Source organism: Canis lupus, chromosome 14, assembly GCF_003254725.2.
Source record: "Canis lupus dingo isolate Sandy chromosome 14, ASM325472v2, whole genome shotgun sequence".
Taxonomy (NCBI): Eukaryota; Metazoa; Chordata; class Mammalia; order Carnivora; family Canidae; genus Canis; species Canis lupus.
The window spans coordinates 16,644,089-16,666,987 of NC_064256.1; the positions used below are offsets into that span (position 1 = coordinate 16,644,089).

A 22,899-nucleotide genomic window follows, 5' to 3' on the forward strand; every position below is an offset into this window, starting at 1 on the left:
AGTTTTATTGGAGAACATACACACAAATCCTTTCTAAATAGGAAGACACACCATATTCTTATGTGCAAAGATTTTATATCATTCTTTTCAGGTAAGTAGATATTTTAATGAGACCCCAACCAAATTGCCAATGGGAACTTTACATTTTGTTGATTGTTTTGTTTGAAACTCATCTTCCCTCATCACCTAAAGTGTCCCACTCATACTTGTCAGTCTACATTATATTCCTTTGTTTTACTTTGTTAGAACACTCTTTTTTGCCCACCTCTATTGAGATATAAATTGACATATAACATTGTATAAACGGCAGCCTGGGTGGCTCAGCGGTTTAGCGCCGCCTTCAGCCCAGGGTGTGATCCTGGAGACCGGGATTCAGTCCCACATCGGGCTCCCTGCATGGGGCCTGCTTCTCCCTCTGCCTGTCTCTGCCTCTCTCTCTCTCTGTGTGTGTGTGTGTGTGTGTGTGTGTGTGTGTCTCGTGAATAAATAAATAAAATCTTTAAAAACAATTGTATAAACTTAAGGGGTACAACATAGTGGTTTTATATATGTCTATTAGACATTTATATATATTATAAAATGATACCACAGTAAGTTTAGTTAACAATCTATCACCTCACATAGTTACAGTTTTTGTGGGCCTGTGGTAAGAACTTTTAAGATCTACTCTCTTAGCAGTCTTCAAATATACAATGCAATATTCTTTTTTTTTTAAAGATTTTATTTATTTATTCATGATAGAGAGAGAGAAAGAGGCAGAAACACAGGCAGAGGGAGAAGCAGGCTCCATGCAGGGAGCCTGACATGGGACTCAATCCCGGGACCCCAGGATCACACCCTGGGCCGAAGGCATATGCTTAAACCGCTGAGCCACCCAGGCTGCCCTTAATGCAATATTCTTAACTAAAGTCACTATGCTTTACATTATATCCCCAGAATTTATCCATTTTATAACTGGAAATTTATATCGTTTGCTTTATATCCATTTCTCAACCTCCCCATCCTTTGTCCTGGCAGCCACTAATTATTATGAGTCCAGGATTGTTTTAGATTCTACACATAGGTAAGGTCATACAGTATGTATCTTCCTTTGACTTATTTCACTTAGCATAATGCCCTCTGGGCCCCTCCATGTTGTTGCAGATATCAGGATTTCCTTATTTTTTACGGCTGAATAATATCCGTTGCGTATACACATCACATTTTTTCATCCATTCATCTATTAGTGGATACATAGGTTCTTACCATATTGTAAGTAATCTTGCAGTGAACATAAGGGTGCATCTTCAAGTTAGTGATTTAATTTCCTTCAGATACATACCCTGGTATGGAATTACTGGATCATACAGTAGTTGTATTTTTAAGTTTTCAAGGAACCTTCCTACTGTTTTCCAGAGTGGCTGTACCAATTTACATTCCCACCAACAATGTATAAACATTCCTCTTTCTCCACATTCTTGCCAGCACTTGTTATCTTGTCTTTTTGATACTAGCCATTCTGACTGTTGTTGATTGTTTTGTTTGAAACTCATCTTCCCTCATCACCTAAAGTGTCCCACTCATACTTGTATGAGGTGACATCTCATTGTGGTTTTGATTGGTGATGTTGAGCACCTTTTCATGTACTTGTTGGCCAGTTGAGTATCTTCTTTGCAAAAATGTCTACTCAGGTGCTTTTCCCATTTATTAATTAGATTATTTGAGTTTTTGCTATTGAGCTGCATGATTATAATATATAAGCCATGTATTTTCGATATTAACCTCTTATTAGATATGTGGTTTGCAAATATTTTCTCCCATTCCATAGGTTGCCTTTTCATTTTGCTGATGGTTTCTTTTGCTGTGCAGAAGCTTTTAGTTTGTTGTGGTCTCACTTGTTAATTTTTGCTTTTATTGCTTTTGCTTTGGGAAACATACCCATAAAGTCATTGCCAAGACCAGTGTCAAGGAGCATTTTCCCTCTGTTTTCATCTGTACATTCAGGTCTTACATTTAAGTCCTTAATCCTTTTTGAGTTAATTTTTGTGCATGATGTAAAATAGTTTCATTCTTTTTTTGCATGTGAATATTCAGTTTTCCCAGTACCATTTATTGAAGAGATTATCTTTCCCCCATTGAGTGTTTTGGCTCCCTTGTCAGACATTGCTTGACCATACATGCATGAGTTTAATCCTGGGCTTTCAGGTTTGTTCTGTTAGACTGTGTGTCTGTTTTTATGTCAGTACCATACTGTTTTGATAACTATAACTTTTTAAGATAGTTTGAAATCAGGAGGTGTAATGCCTCTAGCTTTGTTCTAGACAAAGATTTCTTTGGCTATTCAGGGTCTTTTGTGGTTCCATACATATATTAGGATTGTTTTGTTCTCCTTTCTTTAAATATATATTTTAAAAATGCCATTGAAATAGTGATAGGGACTGTATTAGATATAGCTGTACATGATATTAGGTAGTATGAACATTTTGCCATTTTCTTCCAATCCATGAACACAGAATTCCTTTCCATTTATTTGTGTCTTCAATTTCTTTCATCAGTGTCTTAATAATTTTCAATGTGCAGATCTTTTATATCCTTGGTTAAGTTTATCCCTAGGCATTTCATTGTTTTTGGTGCTATTATAAATGGAATTTTTCCTTTGTTTCTTTTTCAGATAATTCAGTGTTAATATACAGAAACATAGCTGACTCTTGTATATTGATTTTATGTTCTGCAACTGTACTGAATTTGTTTATTGGTGCTAACAGGTTTTTCGTAGAGTCTTTAAGATAATCTGTATATAAAATCATGTCTTCTGCAAAGAGAGACAGTTTTACTTCTTCCTTTTCACTTCAGATGCCTTTTATATCTTTCTCTCCCTGCCCCCTCCCCCCTATTTTTCCCTGATTTCTCAGGCTCAGACTTTTAGTAACATGTTGAAGAGGAATGCTGAGAGTGGGCACTCTTGTGGAGAAAGGAAAAACTTACTGCCTTTCAATAATTGAATATGATATTGCTATGGGCTTGTCAAAAATACTCTTTTTCATGTTGGGGTACATTCCTTCTATACCCAGTTTGTTAAGAGTTTTTATCATGAATGGATATTGAATTTTGTCAAATGCTTTTTCTGCATCTGTCGAAATAATCATGTCATTTTTGTTTTTTCTATTAATGTGGTGTTCCACATTTATTAATTTGTATGTGTTTAACCATCCTTGCATTCCAGGGATGCATACTATAAAGAGACATTATTTTTTCATTGCTGGAAAATGACAAAATCTGTCAGCATCTATTAAAATGTAAAATGTGCAAACCATTTACTGAGCAGTTCGATATGGAGAAGGCTATCCAGTATAAATGAAAGCATTAGTATACAGAGACGGATGTGCAAGGATATTTATTGAAGCATTGTTTTTAAGGGAAAAAGAACTGGAAACTATTTCAGTTGCCAACAGTAGGAGAATGGTCAAATAACTATGATACTTCTATTCTATGGAATATTATACAGTTTTAAAACAAGTGTTACATCTATTTTCTTAATTTGAAGGACTATCTGCTATACATTTAAAAACTCAGAGATTGTTTATTATACAGTCTATTCTACAAATGAAAATATCTATATGTGTGTATATGGGTGGGTTTGTATTTATAAACATAGAGAAATATGTGGAAAGGGACCTACACAAGCCATTAACAATTGCTGTATCTTCAGGAGTCAAAAATAGAGAGGAGAGGAGATTATTAGTATCTGTTCTGTGCCGCTTTATTGTTTAACTTGGTAAAACAAACATCTTAACTTTTAAAATATAATAAAGATAATTCAATTGAAAAATGTAACATACCTTATAGGACATTGGTAGTTTGGCTTTGAGCCAAACCAAATAAATGTAAGAAAGGAAATGAAAATACCAAATAGTATAAGAAAGAACCAACATGACTATTTGATCAGAGATGTCTTCATAGTGAAAACAGCAGCTCTCACTTCACTAATGTGTCAATGTTCTTCAGACTACTTACTGTTTGAAGGTTCGGAATTTGTGTTTCTTTTTTCGACCCAATTAAAACTTAGTTATTCTAAGAAATAATTACTGGGAAACCAGATTATGAAATAAATCACCCCAACAAAAGAAAACAATGCTTCATTATTTAAAATTTTAAAATCCTCCTGTTTTATTCTTTGCAATTGCCCTATCTAAAGGTGAAGATGTACTGTGGCTAGCATAACCATGGCTAAATCAAACACTATCTTTTAAAAAGTTGAGGGTTTTTTAAACATACGTCTAATATATACATTTGAAACAACATTGTTTATCATTTTTCTTCTTTATTTCAGAACGCTTTACCCTGTACAGCTCTAAAAACCTTAGGCAAGCATGGAATAAGTAAGTCTTTATACAGTTTGTGCTTGTTCTTTGCCTCTCTCTCTTTCTTTCTTTTCTCTCTGTCTTTCTCTTAATTCTTAAAACTCTCCAAATAAGTTTGTCTTGACATTTTTTCATTTGCTCATCCAAATATCCATCCATCCATTCATTTAGCCATTAATTAGTTGTTAAGCTCTGTGTGCCAGGCATCAGCCTCAGCCAATGTTATTATATATGAGTTTGAGTTTTTAAAGCAATGTGGCATTGCTTCAGAATTCTAAATCCTAAAATTCATTGTGCTTAATCTTCTTGCAACTAAATTCCAATAAATATTTTAGAAACAGCAAAGTAGCATCTACGTACAGTATAATGACTGATTCTAATCTAAATAATGTCCATGACAAACTCTGAGCTAGATAAAATTGATCTTTCAATTTTTTTCAGTTTATTGTTCCCTTCAGCCTTGTTGGAAAGCTAAGTACATGTATCACTTTAAATCTATGTGATCTGTTTATTTAATTTCTGTTCTTTCATCTGATCTCATTGAAATAGTTTTATTTATTGGTTTTGAAATTTGATGAAATCTGAAAATCTGGGTTTCTCAAGTTATTCAGAGGTCTTTTATTGCAAGCCAGACTGTTAATAAATCATTGAAAGTTGGAAAGCAGAGTGATTGAGTCAGTCTCATTAGTTGTGGAGATCATATTTCAAGCATTATGCTGGGAAAAGGTAACTGGAACTGCTTTGATTTCTTTTTTACAAAATTTAATTTGTTGTAACAAAATTCTGTCTGTGGGGAATTTAGTGTTATTGCCTCAGTTTTTACTCTTATGACATGTTTAATTTTAGACACCATCAATTATAAAATAAAAAATAAGAAAAAAACTTTTTTATAATAAAGAATGCCTTTAATTAATGTTGTCAGTAGATCCAGCTTATTATGAGGAACTCATGGAATGAGTACAGTAAACTCTGTAGTGGTTTATTTGGAAGATTTGGCAGTTTATTTTGGTTAAATTCATACTTAGAAGAGCACTGGAATAATTATTTTTGTCTAACACAAGGCTTTGCATTTGCCATTTGAAGAGTCCATTTGTGATATCTAGAGTCTCCCCTGGGAGGCATGCCCTCTGCTGGGAACATTCTGTGTGTGTTCGTTCCTCCACCCTTTTGCCCTTCACCGTCCCCCTCTTTACTGATCAGTGGTCTAACATTTTAATTAAGTGCTTTCATACACCAAGTAATATACACAGTATACAGTTCCTACCTTAATTAAATGATCAAACATATTCTCTTATAATTGCTCAAAAATTTTTGTCCAACCAGATAACCATCTTATAAAACAATTATTTATAAAGCAATTGAATTTCTTTTTTTAAATTTTATTTAAATTCAATTTGACCAATTGACTTTCTGACCCCATCTTTGAAGTCACAGGCATATCTGGCAAATCAACACATAGCATTTGTGGAGAACAGCCATTTCTTTTCTTCAGAGGGGGAGAGCTAGAATGACCTCCAAACTGCCCAGGAAAATAAATGGTAATTCTTATCCACTTGGAATAGTCTATAAGAGATGGGAGAGAGTGTCCATAGAGGAGGCTGAATGATATTTCTTCCACTGTCCTTTTGTGGATATGACCCCACTTCGTATATACAGCTGGTCCATTCCCCCCATTCGTTTTTGTAGCTTGTATTCAGCACCACCTTTCGCTACAAGCCCTCCAGCACACATGCCTTTCTCGTCCAACCATTCCACAGTGACCAGTGGGATGCCCCTCAGAGAAGGTGCTTCTATCCAATTACATTACTCTACCCCAGGAGAAACGAGCTTATTTCACATCTTTCTAAAAGAAAAGTAAAACTGAAATAGTATTCAAGCTTTGCATTGCTTCACTTCATTCTGACCATCTAAGACCTGATGCCTACTTTTCTCTGAGAGGTACTGATCATGTTACAACATCATTAATTTAATTGTTATGTTAATTAATTAATACAATTAATTAATTATGTTGTAATTTCATTAGTGGAAATCAGAATGTGCAATCCTCTGGTATTGATGTTTTAGAGACCTTAAAAGCCACGTGCATTGGTGCTAAATCTCTAAATTCTTAAAAGATACTAGGTGTCAGTAAATATGCTTTTGCTTTTGGGGGCAAATAAGAATTCAGAATATGATTTTTTTGCAACAGAAGAACACAGTTTTCTCTTTAAGATATAACTTCAGAGATATTTATTATTTGCATTTCCTGTGAACGTAGAATTTATGATTCTTCTACCAAAACTAAGGTCTAAAATACTAAAGGAAATCTTATATTCTCATGTAAAATCTTTTTAATGAACTGGTGAAACTGTAGTTAATGTCTTTCTTTTCATCTGTAACATTACAGATGCTTTTTTAAAAAATAGAATTCAAAAGCATTTAATAAACTGGATCTCACCCTTAGGTGACGTTTAAAACATTTTAGGAAGCCTATTAAAAGCTGAGTTTGAGGTAAGATTTTGCAGTTACAAACATAACTTGTTCAGAGCCATGCTGTTTTTAAGTCACCATAAGTCTTATTCTTTGTTGCCTTATGGATTTAGCTCAGAAAACACTAAGTAATAAAATATCACTAAAAATATTATAAAAATACTACGCTCTGGCATCCCAGTGTCATGCACTGAATCCTTAGAGCCAAGCTGTAGCCTCCAGCCCACAAGACCCCAATGAGATTTAGAGAAAACCGAGAATTCAGAGACATTAATTATATTATTGATTCTTCCTCAAATGGACTTGTGAACTTGGAACCATCGACATTTCAACATCTCTCACTTCGGTGTGGGGTCTAGGCTCAGAAGAACTGCATTTAAAGTCTATTAAGCAAGTGCCAGCTTTCTCCATCCCTGCTAACTAATTTGTCTACAAGCACAATTACAAACATGGAGCAATTGGTAACAGCAGTAATAGGTTCAAAATAAAGTGAACTAATTTGCAAGAACTAATTTGAATTCAGTTTCAATAGATTAATATAAGATGGGTAGGTTAATAAAAAGTAAGTCACTGTTCCAAATTAAGTAGCAATATCTTTAAAAACTCAGCTATTAAAGCTAGTTGATATGTTAACCTACCTAAAGGAGTCAGAGTTTCTTGAGAAATGAATACTCAAGTCTCTTTGAACAGCTGTAACAAGTGACCCAGTTTATTTGGGGACCAAGTCTGCCATAGGTAACACCAATACAATTCCCTCTTGACTTCATTTATACCAGTAACCATAATTTTATCCTTTGAATGATTTTTTTAATATTCTGGGGAAACAAAGCAGTGATGGGAAACAAATATCAAATGATCCAGTAGATACCTAAACTCAAAAGGATAGCGTAAAGAAGAAATCTTAATTATATGATTGAGAATAATAAATATATATTAATAAAGAAAAGAAAGTCCTTTTGCTCCTTCATACTGGACATGCATGATTTGTGTGGGCTCTTCCTGCTTAAAGGGGATTTTGGATTAAAGGGAGACAAATCTTAATTTTATAAATACATGTACTGTTTTCTGACCGCCTTCAAAACATTCCGTTTTATTTCATTGGAGTTATAAAGACTCTCCCTATTTTTCTTCCAAATCCCCCTATTTATAGTTGTCTGACATTGGCATGTATATGCAATCAACCAAGAATTTCAGCCACTTAAAAGATCTTTTATTATTTTGGCTGGAGAATCAGCCTTGGTATATGCTCTCCAGCAATGTTAAGGGTAGGATTCCAGGAACACATTTGCTTGTTTTGGAACTTTTTAAGAGCCGAATAATTTTGGGGGTTTGAAAGGAGCAAAAAGAGAACCAAGGAGATAAACCACAAAGTCACAGAAGACAGATTTGGAAAACAACTCATGGCTGATAAAGCAATACATGTCCTCAGACTTGAATAAGGCGTAGGCCAGCCTTGTCCTGCTTGCTTCGTCCACATGCTCTGGTTCGGTTTATAATCCTTCTTGTTAGGTAAGTCCAACTGAATTTCTTCTAAGAATTGAGAACATTGCTTCTTTGAAAATATGTAGCAAATACAGAGACATTGTAATGAAGCTGCTTTAATGAAAATGCAAGAATAGAGAAGACATTTACCTGCATATATTTGAACGAACCAGCAAGTCACAAACCCTAATTTAAAAGATTCAAAAGTGTTTTCTAACTTTGTATTCTTTCATTTTCCTTGAATGCTTTCTCAGATTCAATGGTTCACTTTCAGAACATATTTTAAAGTTGGCTTACTAGGGACGAGCATCTGCCTTTGGCTCAGGGCATGATCCTGGGGTCCTGGGATCGAGTCCCACATTGGACTCCCTGAACGGAGCCTACTTCTCCCTCTGTCTGTGTCTCTGCCTCTCTCTCTTTGTGTCTCTCATGAATAAATTAAATAAAATCTTTAAATAAATAAATAAATAAATAAATAAATAAATAAATAAATAAGACTTGCTAGATAGATAGTTGTGGTACATGTGCATAAAACATAATGTATTTAAAATAATTTTTAAGGCAATAGTATAATGTCACTCTGTATATTTATGCTGCCAATGCCCTATTTTCCTTGTTGTCCTACCTGATTGTATTCCAGTAAGATTTAAATCAATGCCTTCTCAAAGAAACTGAAAGGTCCCGTTTTCTACTCTGCCTTATTGTTCTAAGATGATCTCAAAGTTTCTAAAATAATATGTTGCAAAGTAAGTTAGAGCTTTCACTTTCTGTACATTGAGAAATGTGAGAGGAGCCTAAGAGCAGCTGTTGGCACTAGGCGGTGCCATTGAGCTGAGCCAGAGCCTTAACTCCTCCACTGCCACATTTTTTTTTTTCATTGTTGATCATTTTTGTTATAATTCTATTTACTTCAAAGTAACAGTTTTAATTTATTTAGTGCCTGGAGATTTCTTCTCACAGTGTTTTCAAAGAAATTATTCTGTCCATCATCAATGCACTTTTTTAGGCTTGGGTTTACTGGGGATAACAAGCTCTAAAGCAGACATTCTGGAATTTCATTCTCTTTACTCCAGGATGAGCTGGAGCTGCCGGCTTCCACTATCCAGCTTCTGGATGTGAGCCCAGCAACAGGAGACTACATGGGGTGTGATTCCTTGTGACACTCTTGGATAGTCAGATCCAAGCAGGTCTTTGTCCTGATCTCAGACACCCACACATGGTGTTGTTTGGACACTCTAAAGCTGCAGTTTAGAGAAATCTCTGGGAACATTCATTTTCACAGGAATGAATCGCTAGTTCAGGTACTGAAAGCATAATGTTGGTGTGAGGTTTACTCGATCGGTTAAACCCCTTACAGTTCTTCCAGAAAATTGTAGACTGGATTTTTCAAAAGAGAAAGAGGAGGTCCAGGCTCTGATGGTAGTCCTAGAGAGAGTCAAGGAAGACAGTGTCAAGGCTGTCCAAAGATATGGGTTGAGGAAGGTGCCAGGAGGACACAGCAAAGCTGGTCAAGGGAAAGTGGGCTGGGATGCCTAGGTGGCTCAGTGGTTGAGTGTCTGCCTTTGTTTGGCTCAAGTTGTAATCTTGGGGTCCTGGGATCAAGTCCTATATCAGGTTCCCCACAAGGAGCCTGCTTCTCCCTCTGACTCTGCTTCTCTCTCTCTCTCTCTCTCATGAATAAATAAATAAAATCTTTAAAAAAAAAAAAAAAGGAAAGTTGGCAAATTTGCTGGAGGCCCACACCTGGCTACTAATAGTAGCAATAGTGTAGATTTGATAACATATGAAACATACCTCATCAAAGATTTCACATACTCTCCTTGCCCTGTATTCAGTGCTTGTGATGCGGTAGCCATAGTGATTAACACTTGGGCAGCCTTTTGCAATGTAGAATTTGCTTTCACATCCTCATGTTTTTAAAACAATCTTGGGAAGTAGTCAGAACATGTACTGTCATCTCTATTTTATAGCTTAAAGAAACATGCTCAGTGAGGTCAAATAATCAATGCTATTGAAAACTATAATTCAGGAATGTATGCCCCCAAAGTGAATCTTAGGAGATCTTAAAACCCTAATATTTCAAGTGGATCAGTATCTGGTTTTGTTTCGTTCTCACTACAACCCTGGTTGGAGAGATCTTTTCTGGGAAATGATGTCTTTTATTCCCGGTCTAGGTTTTTGGCAGCAGAAGAGCTGGGATGGAGTAGAAACCTAACTCCTATCCTGGGGAAAGTGTTTGCAGCAGGCTGATCGCACACATCAACTCAGGACTCCTTTGTGCCACTGCTGGGTAATGCACCATGGGGATATAGGCTAGTTTGTGACAGTCTAAGTGCCAGAGAAGACAGGCCTATAGGCCACCCATCCAGGCCCTGCTAGTGAGATTTGTACCCTATTCCACATAGCTCCCACCGCCCCCAGGAAATTATCCTCTGTCATTTTGTGACACTGCCAGCTTTCTTATCCATACCTTTCTTGTGGTAGCAAAGAATTTGCTATTATTAATAACCACTGGTGATGGCCAGGGGCAAACCCCATGCTGTTTGTTATCCGTTGAGCACGAGTTTTTTGTTGTTGTTGTTGTTTCCCTTCTGATAGACAGAAATTATCCATCTTCTCTCTTACTAATTGGCAGTATGTGCCAGGCTTGGGAGCTGGCAACGGCCATGGCTTTTCATCCTTTTCGATTATGTGTTGGATTCCTCATCCCAAAGTACACACTTATGGTTCACCTAATACCTTCCTTCTGCCATCAGCTCATTAAGGAATAAAATCCAGCCATGCTTCTGAAGTGGCACAGAGCTTCCAGGAGCAGCTGGGCTGCTTGATTCTGTGAAAGCTGTACGACAGATAGAATCAGGCTTTCTCAAACCGGTTCCCAAAACAGTCTCGAAGTGGATACGACCTGAAGAAGTTCTTCTGCTTCTCCAAATATAAAACGGTATGTGTTTGTGTTCTGTGGCTGCCATCACAAATCAGCACAAATGTATTGGTGTGAAATGCCACAGCAGTATTGTCTCACAGTTCTGTCGAGCTGGAGTCTAGATGGGCTCAGCTGGTTTCTTTGCTCTGGGTCTCATAAGGCCGAAATCAAGTATTCGTTGGCCTGTGCCCTTTCTGGAGTCTCTGAGGAAAATCTGTTCTCAGACTCATTTAGACTGTTGGCAAAATTCAGTCCCCTGTGGTCGTGGGGCTGAGCCCCCTTTTCTTTACTGGTTGTCAGCAAGGAGTCTCAACCCAGCAACCAAAGGCCACCTGTTTCCTCATCACACTGCCGCCGCCTTCTTCAAACCAGCATTAGTGCAGGGAGTCTTTCTTACTGCCTCGTAGTTCTCTCACTTCCCCTCTTGCCACATCTCTTCTGCCTCCAGTGGGAGAAAGCTCCCTGCTTCTAATGGCCTACCTGCATAATCCAGGTTAATCTCTCTACTTTATGGTCTGCAACCTTAATTATGTCTGCAGAGTCCCTTTTGCCATGGAAAGTAACACATTCACAGGCTCCAAGGCTTAATGAGTGGGGCCATTCTGCTTTCCACACGTGGGTACTGGGGCTTCCTATTCAGCAGTGAGTCCTGGGGTAAGGCAGGAGAGAGTGGAGAGAGCAATCCCAGCCCTCACCAGGTCAGCCACAGGCTGTTTCATCTGATCTCTGATCCATCTGGTGACAAGCTCTGGCCTCTGACTCTGGCAGTTGCATGTTGCCTGGTTCCCACTGGTATCCTCAAAATTTGTATAAGGAAGAAATAATTATCCATCTCCTGCGTAGAGGAAAAAAAAAGACATTGTTCCCAAGAAAGTTAATAGCCTCTGAGATAACGAAAACTTTGACCTAGGATTTCTGTCCCCTCTAGATCAGTGCTGTCCAACAGAACCTTCTTCATTGATGAAAACCTTTTATATCTGCACTGCCCCATCCAGCAGCCACTAGCCCCCTTGAGCACCTGACATACAGCTAATGTGACTTAGGAACTAAATTTTAAAGTTTATTTAAACTTAATTTATTTTTTTATTATTTTTTAAAGATTTTATTTATTTATTCATGAGAGACAGAGAGAGAGAGAGAGAGGTAGAGATATAGAGATAGAAACAGGCTCCCTGCAGGGAGCCTGACACGGGACTCCATCCTAGGACCCCAGGATCACGACCTGAGCCAAAGGCAGATGCTCAACCACTGAGCCACCCAAGTGCCCCAATTTAAACTTGATTAATTTAAATGTGAAAAGCCATACATAACTACCACACTCGGCAGCTCATCTGTAGATCAACATGTAAGCTATTCATTTATTTCTGAGTGCCCACCAGCATGGTACAAGTGTGGATATCTGATGCTTTGGAAACTGTGCATTCAAGTTCTTGGCATTTTGTGTTCACGTGTCCAGAGATCTTCCTTTATATTTTTGCTTCTCACCTCTATCTTTTATTTGTAAACACTGGGAAGATAATAGCTCTAGAGAACCAAGTAAGTGTAATAAATCTGCAGAGGGACTAGTGGAAGTATCAAAGAACATCAAGCAGACATCATCCCTTCCCTCCTCCTCCCCTTGAGAAGCCATGCTGTTCCCTCCTGAGGGGCACTGCCTGTTGCAAGCCTCTCTATTCCTTTCTCCTTCTTGCGTTCTCGCTCTCTCTTTTCTGTTGGGAACTGCTAGGGGTTAGACACACAGCTCTCTCCCCTTTTTGAACTCCCTCAAGAATTCACCTCTCTGCTGTTGTTCCCGGCCCCCTTGATCTACCCTAACTCTACTCAGAAAATATCATAAAGGCTCAGCTTCCTCTTTGCTACATATGAGATGCTATTGAGAGGGCTCCATTTTTCTAAATAAGCCTCCTATGGACCCCTGTGGGTACATATGTTAATTATTCAGCTTCAGAACATTGAAAATTACCACATTTTAAGAAGTAAAAAATAAACAGAAATTCAGTTTTTACTGTTCTTTATGTCTTAAAAAACTGGTTATGAAAAAGAAAAACTCAACACTTATCTTTAGCATTTTATTTTGATTAAGAAAATGTGAATTTTGTGAACTAAATTAAGATGAACAAAAAATAAATAAATAAAGTAATTAATTAATTAATTAATTAAGATGAACATAAGAAGTTAATGGAGAAAGAGATGATTTTAACAATGTCATCTTTTGTATCCCCTATCACCCACTCCACAATTTTCTTTGGTTAATCGTCAAGAAAATTGGGATTGGACAAGGGTCCCCCTCGTTATATTGGAGAGACTTTCTGTAAAACTGAGTGCAGCTTCCACTTATGTGAAGATATAGTTAATAGACTATGTTGATGTGTGCATCTGATACCTGCTGTGTAGATGGTGGTCCTCCTGACTTTGTAAGAATACACAGTCAACAAATGCTGTTGATGTGAACCAAGAAAGAATAGAAATGAAAAAGGAAGGCTTGCAAAGGCACATAATTGGCACACATGGCAAGAAAATGCATGAAGTCAGCATAATTTGGTATCATAGGGGCCAAGTTCCAATCCTAGATCTGCTACTCAATGGTGTAATGTTCAGGAAGCTCACAAATCAATCTGAGCCCCCGTTTCTCAGTCTTTAACTCCTTTGGCAGGATTATTGTGAGGATTGAATAAAGTATAGGTGTAAATGATGGGGTACCATCAGCCAACATTAGCTTACCAACCTCTTGTTTTTTAGCACACCCTGTCCTCCCCTGCCAATCAGCATTTCATTCAGTTCCAAATAAGCAATGGTCCTTGAACATGAATCCCACTGCTATACAGGGTCCCCAGACTTTTTCTGAACTATTTCTTTTACCTTTCTAGAAGCACATGCTGAACTGCTTGGTCACCAAATCATTTTTTAAAAATACTTCTCATGTAGAAATAAGGTTACCTCACTCCCAGCAGTTCCTTCCTAAGAGTGATATGTTAACAAATAGCATTGTACATAATGAATGTAAAACTGATTTATCCTAAGTCTTGAAACACATCTACTAGACAGTTTTCCTAATTAGATTGAAAGAAACCCATAGACACTGTTATCACGTTCAAAGCATCTATTATACCTTTTCTGTTATGCTTTTCACACACGGACTGATGGGTGAGACTCAACCAGGTGTGCTAGGCCTAGGTGTCCACTTGATCCAGAGGTGAGACCAAAAGTTGTTATTCTTGCTGTTTGGGGGCTTTTAAGTGGGGCAGGTGAATGACTTATCCCTAGAAACACAATGAAGGCTAGGAGCATGGCCTCAGTTTGCTACCTCTGTCATCATTGGGGAGCAAATAGTTATGAAACTCCAAAGGTAAGTTGGCCTTTTTCTTTCAGATATTGGGCCAAGTCCATACTCTAAAGCACAAATCCCATGTTACCTTGTTATATACACCATGAGATTGCCTTTAACAATAGATTTCATTATGTCTTTAACAAAAATAAAGATACCTTAAACTGCCATAAACAGACACGCATACAACCCCCAAATCAATTATCTTCTGTTTTACCTAAAAGAGCATGTTTAGATCATTTGGACATTTTGGGGATCTTGAAAGAATCTAGTGGCGATTTATAGTTGAAGTCTCATAGTATATATGTGTGTGGATATCCATACTCAGACTATCAACAAGTTTTAAGTAAGTAGAAATATCAACACCAAGGGATTAATATTCTGGCCCTTGTTGGATTGTTACATAGTGTGTCTTGTGTATCTGCATGTGATTTCTCTGCTAGGCCTCAGCTGTATTTAATCCCTCAAGATTTGATATACAAACGTAATGCCAAATAGAGAACTTCCCTTAAATTATTCAAATCTCCCCATAAGTGATTTCCCACTCTTCCTGCAATGGAAAACATTTGATCATAAATTCAATTAAATCAGTCATCATCTTTGTGATGTTTGTCCAGCTAAATCCTTTAGTGACTAAACCAATAAATATACCAGCTGTGTGTGTGTGTGTGTGTGTGTGTGTGTGTGTGTTTATGGCATGACTGTTTAGGGAAAAATTGATTTGAAGTCAAGATGAAGGGTAGTTCTCATTTCTTAGGCCAGATTTCGACCACTTCAGTGCAGCCAAGGTTTAAAAGATTAAACTCTTAGCAGGAATAAAATCATGTATATTCCTTTAAATTTGTTGGCTTTTATTTCCCAACTCAGAGCCTAGTCTTAATATATTGAGTTTTAGATCAAAACTGGTATATTCTGGAAATGTTAGTGAAAACTGTCAAACCACATCAACCATTTTTCTTCCACTTTTCTCCACACCCTCTCCTCCATAATTAAAACAAAGGAAAAATGACTGTCAACATACTTTTAAGCTTCTCCAGGAAAATGCCATGATAGGATTACAGTACTATTTATGATTTCTCATATTTGTGTCAGGTGACGAGATATAATTTATTAGAGGCTTATAAGTGTTGATTGTTTCTCAGCTTGATCCTAAAGCCTTTCAGACAACAGATATAACCAACTACTTCCCCTTTTTCATCATACCTTTGCTACTGATCCTATTAATTTGGATATAACTGAACTGTATATCCATGTGGCCTGTAGAGGGCAGCATGTTCTGAGAAAAAAAAATAGTGAGATTAAGCAACTGATTTTTTTTTCCTCTAACAAAAACAAGTAAGATATCTCCAGTAGAGAAGTCAGAGCTTCCCCATGCTTTGATTATCTGCTGGTTTAGGTATCTACTTATATGGCAAGTGTTATTGGCTCAGCTACCTTGCAGGCTACTTAAGGATTACACTAGATTCCATGCCTTTGCCTCTGAGTAGAGTGAAACACATCATTTTGTTTACAAAAATAAACACAAATGAGATTTTTCCATTTGTCTCTCATTTCTTGTCACTCTTGACAAGTTTCGAATTTGAATTGAATTATACCAACAGTTGTGATTTCATTTGGTAATCAAATTAGGCTTTACTCTGTTCCAGAATTCTGCTACCTCTCATCTTTACTTTCAGGTTGTGATCCCTGAATGAATTCTTTTTTTTTTTTTTTTTGAGAAGGTATTTTTTTTTAATAAAATAATTTTTATTGGTGTTCAATTTACCAACATACAGAATAACACCCAGTGCTCATCCCGTCAAGTGTCCCCCTCAGTGCCCGTCACCCACTCACCCCCACCCCTCCCTCCTCCCCTTCCACCACCGTGCCTAGTTCGTTTCCCAGAGTTAGGAGTCTTTATGTTCTGTCTCCCTTTCTGATATTTCCCACACATTTCTTCTCCTTTTCCTTATATTCCCTTTCACTATTATTTATACCTGAATGAATTCTGATGTGTCTCTTAATTCCCCCAAGGAAGTGAGAGTTCCATGGGGACATCTTCCATCCACCATGACTTTAGGTTCCTTTTCTTAATGGCGAGCACATTTTTGGAGTATTCACTGAGCCAGCCCTCTTCTCCATAGTTACATTCACTGCTATTCTCAACCCAATTTCTACTTCTCATCTAAAGAACCAAATCCTTCCATTGTATAAACTACAGAATTATTTTCTTAATTTTAGAAATTTCTAGAAGCTGTGGCAGACCTTGAAAGGACATAGAGCAGCACTGTGCAGTAGATTTGTGTGTGTGTGTGTGTGTGTGTGTGTGTGTGTGTGTGCAGTAGATCTTTATGCATTGACGGAGATATTCTATATCTACTCTGTCTAGTGTGGTAGCTGCTGGCCATATGTAGTTGTTCATTAACTAAAATGTGGTTAGTGCAATTGAGGAACTGAATTTTTTATCTTATTTAAATTTAAGTAGTCACATGTGGTTTGTGGCTACCAAATTGGATAGTGCAGAAGAGAGCATGAATTCAGGTCAGTTCATAATAATTGTTTTACGAGAATATATTGTAAGGTGGATTAGATTTTGTAGCTAAAAATCTACTGCTCAGGCTTTTATTCTCTTGCTTATTCTTTCTCATATAGCTGTAGGCTTAAATCCAAATCCTCTGACTCTGCCCCAGGATTTTCTCTCTCTCAGAACATCTGAGGGATTTCCAATTTTCCGATTCTTCGATTTTGTTGAATATTGAACATATCTCTCTTGGGTATTCAGAATGGAGTTTCAAAGCCTGCCATATCAGCAGCCCTGATTCTATGGGCATCTAGGATGTCATCATCTCAGCCTGTCACCTCTCTGTATCTAGTTTTTCCTTAATGTAGAAATAAAATTTAAGAATGTGCTAAAATGTGTCAAGCTGTAAACAAGCTTATTCCTTAATTTGAAGTGCGCCCCCACTTACACTCTCTCTGCATTGACTAAAAATATACCTGTGCTTTGTTCCATCCATTCTAAGGTGACCTCAGTACTCTTTTGAAAATTTTTCTGGAAGTGCCAAAGTAATAATTTTTTGAAATGCTCCTGTATTTTTATAATGATCTGGAAGCACATATCTTCAGTTTTCTACTTTTATGCTGTTATTGTTGGTTTTAAGACATAAGCAGAATTTTTAATAGTTTATATCATAGCACTAGCTTCTGCCTGAAAATGCCCTTACTTATGTATCCCTGACAATTATAAGTAGTTGGACCTAGAGGATAATAAATGTGTAGCTTTTTAACTTTATTCATTTATCTTTCTTTTATTTCAGCTGTAGAGATAGAATTAGTACTCAAACAGATAAATAGCTCTAGCAATTATGCCAGTTTGAGGTTTCTTTAAGCCATGGATATGGAATGATAGCCCTTCTGTTATAGATCATTTTCTGTGAAGAGCCAAATGTGGAGTTAAAGGCAGGAATAAAGGAATGTGCAACTCAAAGGTTGTGCTCATTTCAGTAAAGACAGCCTCACCCTATTCTGTGCTCATCATCAAACCATCCTTTATAGCACCCATGCCCCCAGCTCCATAATCTCCTCTACACAATGAGAGACAAAAGCAGGGCTGGTTGGTAGCCACATTTTTCTTTAAGAAACCAGCCTCTTGGAAAAGCCTAGGCATCCCCACACCTCAAGGCACAACAAAACAAAATAGGGTGGGATCATGACATTCTTGTTGATGCTAATGGGCTTTAGGACTGGGATCTCAAGCACGAAGCCAGTTCCCTGCCATTCTAAGAGTGGTAGGCTTTCTGTTAATGGGTATGTGTGTTATCTGCAGAGACATCATTAGACAGAAGTCTCTATAACATAGCAATTGTTTCTGCGTTGGGAATAGCCATTTGTAAATTCCTGAAGCACTTTAGGCTATTTGATAATAGTAATCACACACAGATTCATGTAGGTAGAGAGAGAAAAAGTGAAAAGTCAAAGGCAAGGGCTTAGAACTAAGAAAAGAATGTAAAGTACCGGTTCCTAACTCTTCCTGAGTTGAAATGCACCCTACAGATTTGTTGCTAAAGCTTAAATTACACATTCTAGTACAGGGAGAAATAATGTCTTTTGATAGAAATATATGAAATATAGGAAGAAATAGTCTTTGGTAGAAATATATGAAATACTCTCAACATTTAAAGATCTCTCCTTTGATGGGTTCTTATATTTGTAGTATACATTACATCACAGAGTAGAATGAATTATTTTCCAAGACTTGAACTACAAAACCAAATCAGACACAACAACAAAACATGTTTTCTCCTTGCTAACTTTAGCACCAGCCCAGGCCATGTTGGAAATTACAGAAATCCCTCTCCAAACACATGTTGTGGTAAGTCAGAATTCTAGTAGATGACAGCTTGATATTCTATAGTTCTGAGGGCCCTGGTTCAGATGTCTGTGAGTCCTTCTACTTGGGAACCATTTGAACAGAGGATTGGGAAGAGAAAAAGAAGAATGAGGATGGCCAAGGTAGAAGACATGCAGTTTACTGTTGTCTTGATAAATGTGGATTTGAGGTCAGCACCCAAATGCCTGAAAAGCAAGACATATAAAACAGGCCAGGGAAACAGGAACAGTCTTGGTAGGTCACAAAATGAGGAAGATATTAGACAGTTATAAAGAGGACAAAGAGTAAAAGGGAGGTTGACAAAGAGGGGAGTATAGCTTGGTGTGTAACACAACAAAACACATTTGCAAATCTTAAAATTAAGAAACAGTTCCCAAAGCATATCTATCTTTAGATAGGTAAAATGATATTGAAAATATTTTTACTTAAGATATTCTGTCATTGTTTTATTTGATGAGCATTTTAAAAAATGAGATTTTGGAACACCTGGATGGCTCAGTAGGTTAAGCATCTGACTCTTAATTTTGGCTCAGGTCATGATCTCAGGGTTGTGAGATTGAACCCTATGTAAGGCTACTAGCTCAGCAGGAAGTCTGCTTTAGATCCTCTCCCCCTGCCCCTCCCCCCATTGTGCCCTGTACACTCTCTAGAATAAATAAATCTTTTTTAAAAAATTAAAAATAAATTAAAAATGAGATTTCTTTTTTCATATAAGTTTACTCATGACCTTGAAGCTTTTATTTTTCCCAGTAGTTGTACATCTCCCAGTGAGGTGTTTTTTAACCAAAGGATTTTCAGGGATATAGTGTGATTTGGAAAAGAATATTGTAGTCTTAAAAGACTCCTTTTACTGCATTTAGTAAAGTCAGTTTAATTTTGTACATGTATGGAAGCAGTGGAGAAGTAGCGGGAATGTTTAGTATTAAATGCCATCAGTTGCATGTGTTCATGGCTGCCAAAAGCTTTGTCCTACTTATCTCATTTAAACCTAAAAATAACTCTCAAAAAAAGTTTTCCATAGCTTTTTGATAAGAACATTTAAGCTTATTTTAGGAAGCTTATTTCCCTGTCTTCAATTATAATGTGGCCTCAAGGGCAGATCTGGAAATATATCCCTTATTTGCTGTATTATACACAGCAGAGCTGAGACTAGGGTGAGGAAGGAGGGCAGAGACCTTGGGTTCAGGATTTAGGGTGGCACCAGAAAAAGACTTAGTAATCAAGATAAATAATGTTTCAGTGGTTCCTATGCTTCCATCGAACAACCTTCATTAGCTCCCATTCCCCCAGGTGCATAACTTCTTCCAAAACACCAGTGCTGCTAAGGTTATAGAGAAATAGGCTCATTTATCTACTGCTGAAGGCACTGTAAACTGGTAAACAATGTGGAAAACTTAATGGAAATGTGTTGAAAGCTCTAAAGATATTATTCATGACACCTTCCAGAAATTTTATTTAGCCTGGTTGGGAATGCACAAACGAGGTTGCTATTCCCATAGAACTTACCTTCTAGGTTACCAACAGACAAATACAATAAAGCAATTGCAGAGAGTGATAAGAAATGAAAACAATAAAACAGGGCAATGTGGTAAAAGAAGGAGAAGAAAGAAGAAGAAGAGGGAGGAGGAGGAGGAGAAGAAGAAGGAGGAGGAGGAGGAAAGAAGGAGGAGGAGGAGAAGAAGGAGAAGAAGGAGAGGGAGAAGGAGAAAGAAGGAGAAGGAGAAGAGAAGGAATAGCATTGAGGCTCCTGGGTGGCACAGTCAATTGAGTGAGCATCTCTTAATTACGGCTCAGGTCATGACCTCAGTGTTGTGAGATTGAGCCCCATATAGGGCTCTGTGCTGAACAAGGAGTCTGCCTGGGTTTTCTCCCTCCCTTTCCCTCTGTCCCTCCCACCACACACTCTCCTGCTTTCTCTCTTAAATAAATATATAAATCTTGGGCCGTCTGGGTGGCTCAGTGGTTTAGCGCCTCCCTTTGGCCCAGGACATGATCCTGGAGTCCCAGGATTGAGTCCCACATTGGGCTTCCTGCATGGAGCCTGCTTCTCCTTCTGCCTATATCTGCCTCTCTCTTTGTGTCTCTCATGAATAAATAAAATCTTAAAAAAAAATATATATATATATATATCTATAAATCTTAAAAAAAAGAATAGTGTTTGGCAGCCTATAAGCCATATGAAGACTGGGGTTTTGCCTGTTTTGTTTACTTCTGTATCCTTTGCACTTACAACTGAGCTTGTCGCATAGTAGGAACTCACAAAATATGTGATGAGGATGAAGTGGAAGAACTCAGTGTAAGAGTATATTGAGTGGAGAAGAGGTGATTGGAGACTGAGGCAGAGGCCTCTGCCTCATGGACTGCAGTTGGGATTTTACTTCCAATAGGAAGCTTGGGGAATTATGTTTTTGACCTAACAATTTGACTCTTTGGTGTTTATGCCAAAGAAATAAATCAACAAGGTAAAGTCCTAGCTGCCAAAATATTTTCATTACTGCATAGTATATTTTTTAAAAAGACTTGTTATCACTCTAACCAAGATTAAGGAAATGGGGAAAGGTTTGATAAATCATGATTCAGGACCCAAGTGGAATATTATACAACAATGTTAGGATGGCGTTATGAAGACTGAAAATATAAAGAATGCTTCGTGTGTTTTCTGAAAGAAAAAAGCAGAATAAAAAATTATATGCACATTAACATATTAAATATAAAATTACATCTGTGAACTGTAACTGAAATGTAATATACAAGATGAAAACAGTTGTGTTAGGGTGGTAGAATTTGGGGTGATTCTTTTTTTACTTTCTGAAAATTGTCTTTAATATCACTGTCACAGTTTTTTAATAAGAAAAAGATGTTGCTTAATTAGTATAGAGTTTCTGTTTGGGATGATGAAAGGGTTTTGAAATAGATATTAGTAGTGGTTGGACAATATTGTGAATGTAATTAATGCTACTGAATCGTAAACTGAAAAAGGCTTAAAATGGCAAATTTTAGCTTATATATATTTTATATATATAGCTTATTTATATTTTATATATATTTTACCACAATTTTTAAAAACCCAGATACCTTCTATAATCAGCATGGTTCAGTAGCCTCCAGAGGCCCCCAGTGATCCCTGTCTTTTGGTCTTTACACCCTTGGGGAGTCCTTCCCACGTTGTACTTGGATTGGTCTTGGTGATCAAGAAATAGCATGGGGCAGAAATGATGGCATGTTAGTTCTGAAGTTACGTTATAAAAGACTGCACAGTCCCTTCCTTAGCTCTGACTCCCTCTCTGTCTGTGTAATCACTGGCTGTGCAGAAGCCAGCTGCCAAGTCACATGAATAGCCCTATGGAGAGGCCCACATGGTAAAGAGCTAATGCCTGCCAGCAGCCATGTGAGTGAGACATCCCAGGAGTGGATTCACCAAGCCCAGTCAAGCTTCAAATGACTGTAGCTCTGGACATCTACTTGACTGCTGCCTTGTGAGAGACTGTGAGCCAGAACTATCCAGTTAAGCTGCCCCAGGATTCCTGAACCTCAGAAGCTGTGTGATAACAAGTTTTAAGAGAAGAATACTTTCAAATTCCCATCTAACTTCTACTACAGCTGTACCTATGTGCCTATGAAGAAATACCAACAATTTTTCCCTATCTTTGAAGGCTTATTTTTTCCTCTTTTTTTTTTTTTTTAAGATTTATATTTATTCACTTGGCAGAGAGAAAGAGCACACAAGCAGGGGGAGTGGTAGGCAGAGGCAGAGGGAGAGGGAGAAGCAGGCTCCCCATGGAGCAGGGAGCTTGATGTGGGACTCTATCCCAGGACCCCAGAATCATGACCCAAGCTGAAGGCAGATGTTTAACCGACTGAGACACCCAGGCACCCACCCCTTATTTTCTCCTCTTAGTGGAAGTTCTTGGTGCAGCAAACTTTGTGTATATAAATACAGTAAAAAGAGAGCTGTGTGGAAAAAACATGTTTTTTTCATCCTAGCTACCCC

The 22,899-nt window shown here is 37.6% G+C and overlaps 1 protein-coding gene across 8 annotated transcripts in view; it reads left to right on the forward strand.

The window, feature by feature from the left end:
• The window catches only part of CDK14 (cyclin dependent kinase 14), a 722,297-nt gene that overhangs the window by 590,990 nt on the left and 108,408 nt on the right, over positions 1–22,899 (forward strand). For all 8 annotated transcript variants that reach the window (XM_035698550.2, XM_035698549.2, XM_049093543.1 and 5 more), the window contains one exon: positions 4,310–4,358. In XM_035698550.2, the coding sequence (XP_035554443.1) occupies positions 4,310–4,358 (49 nt within the window). The remainder of the gene's footprint in view (positions 1–4,309; positions 4,359–22,899) is intronic.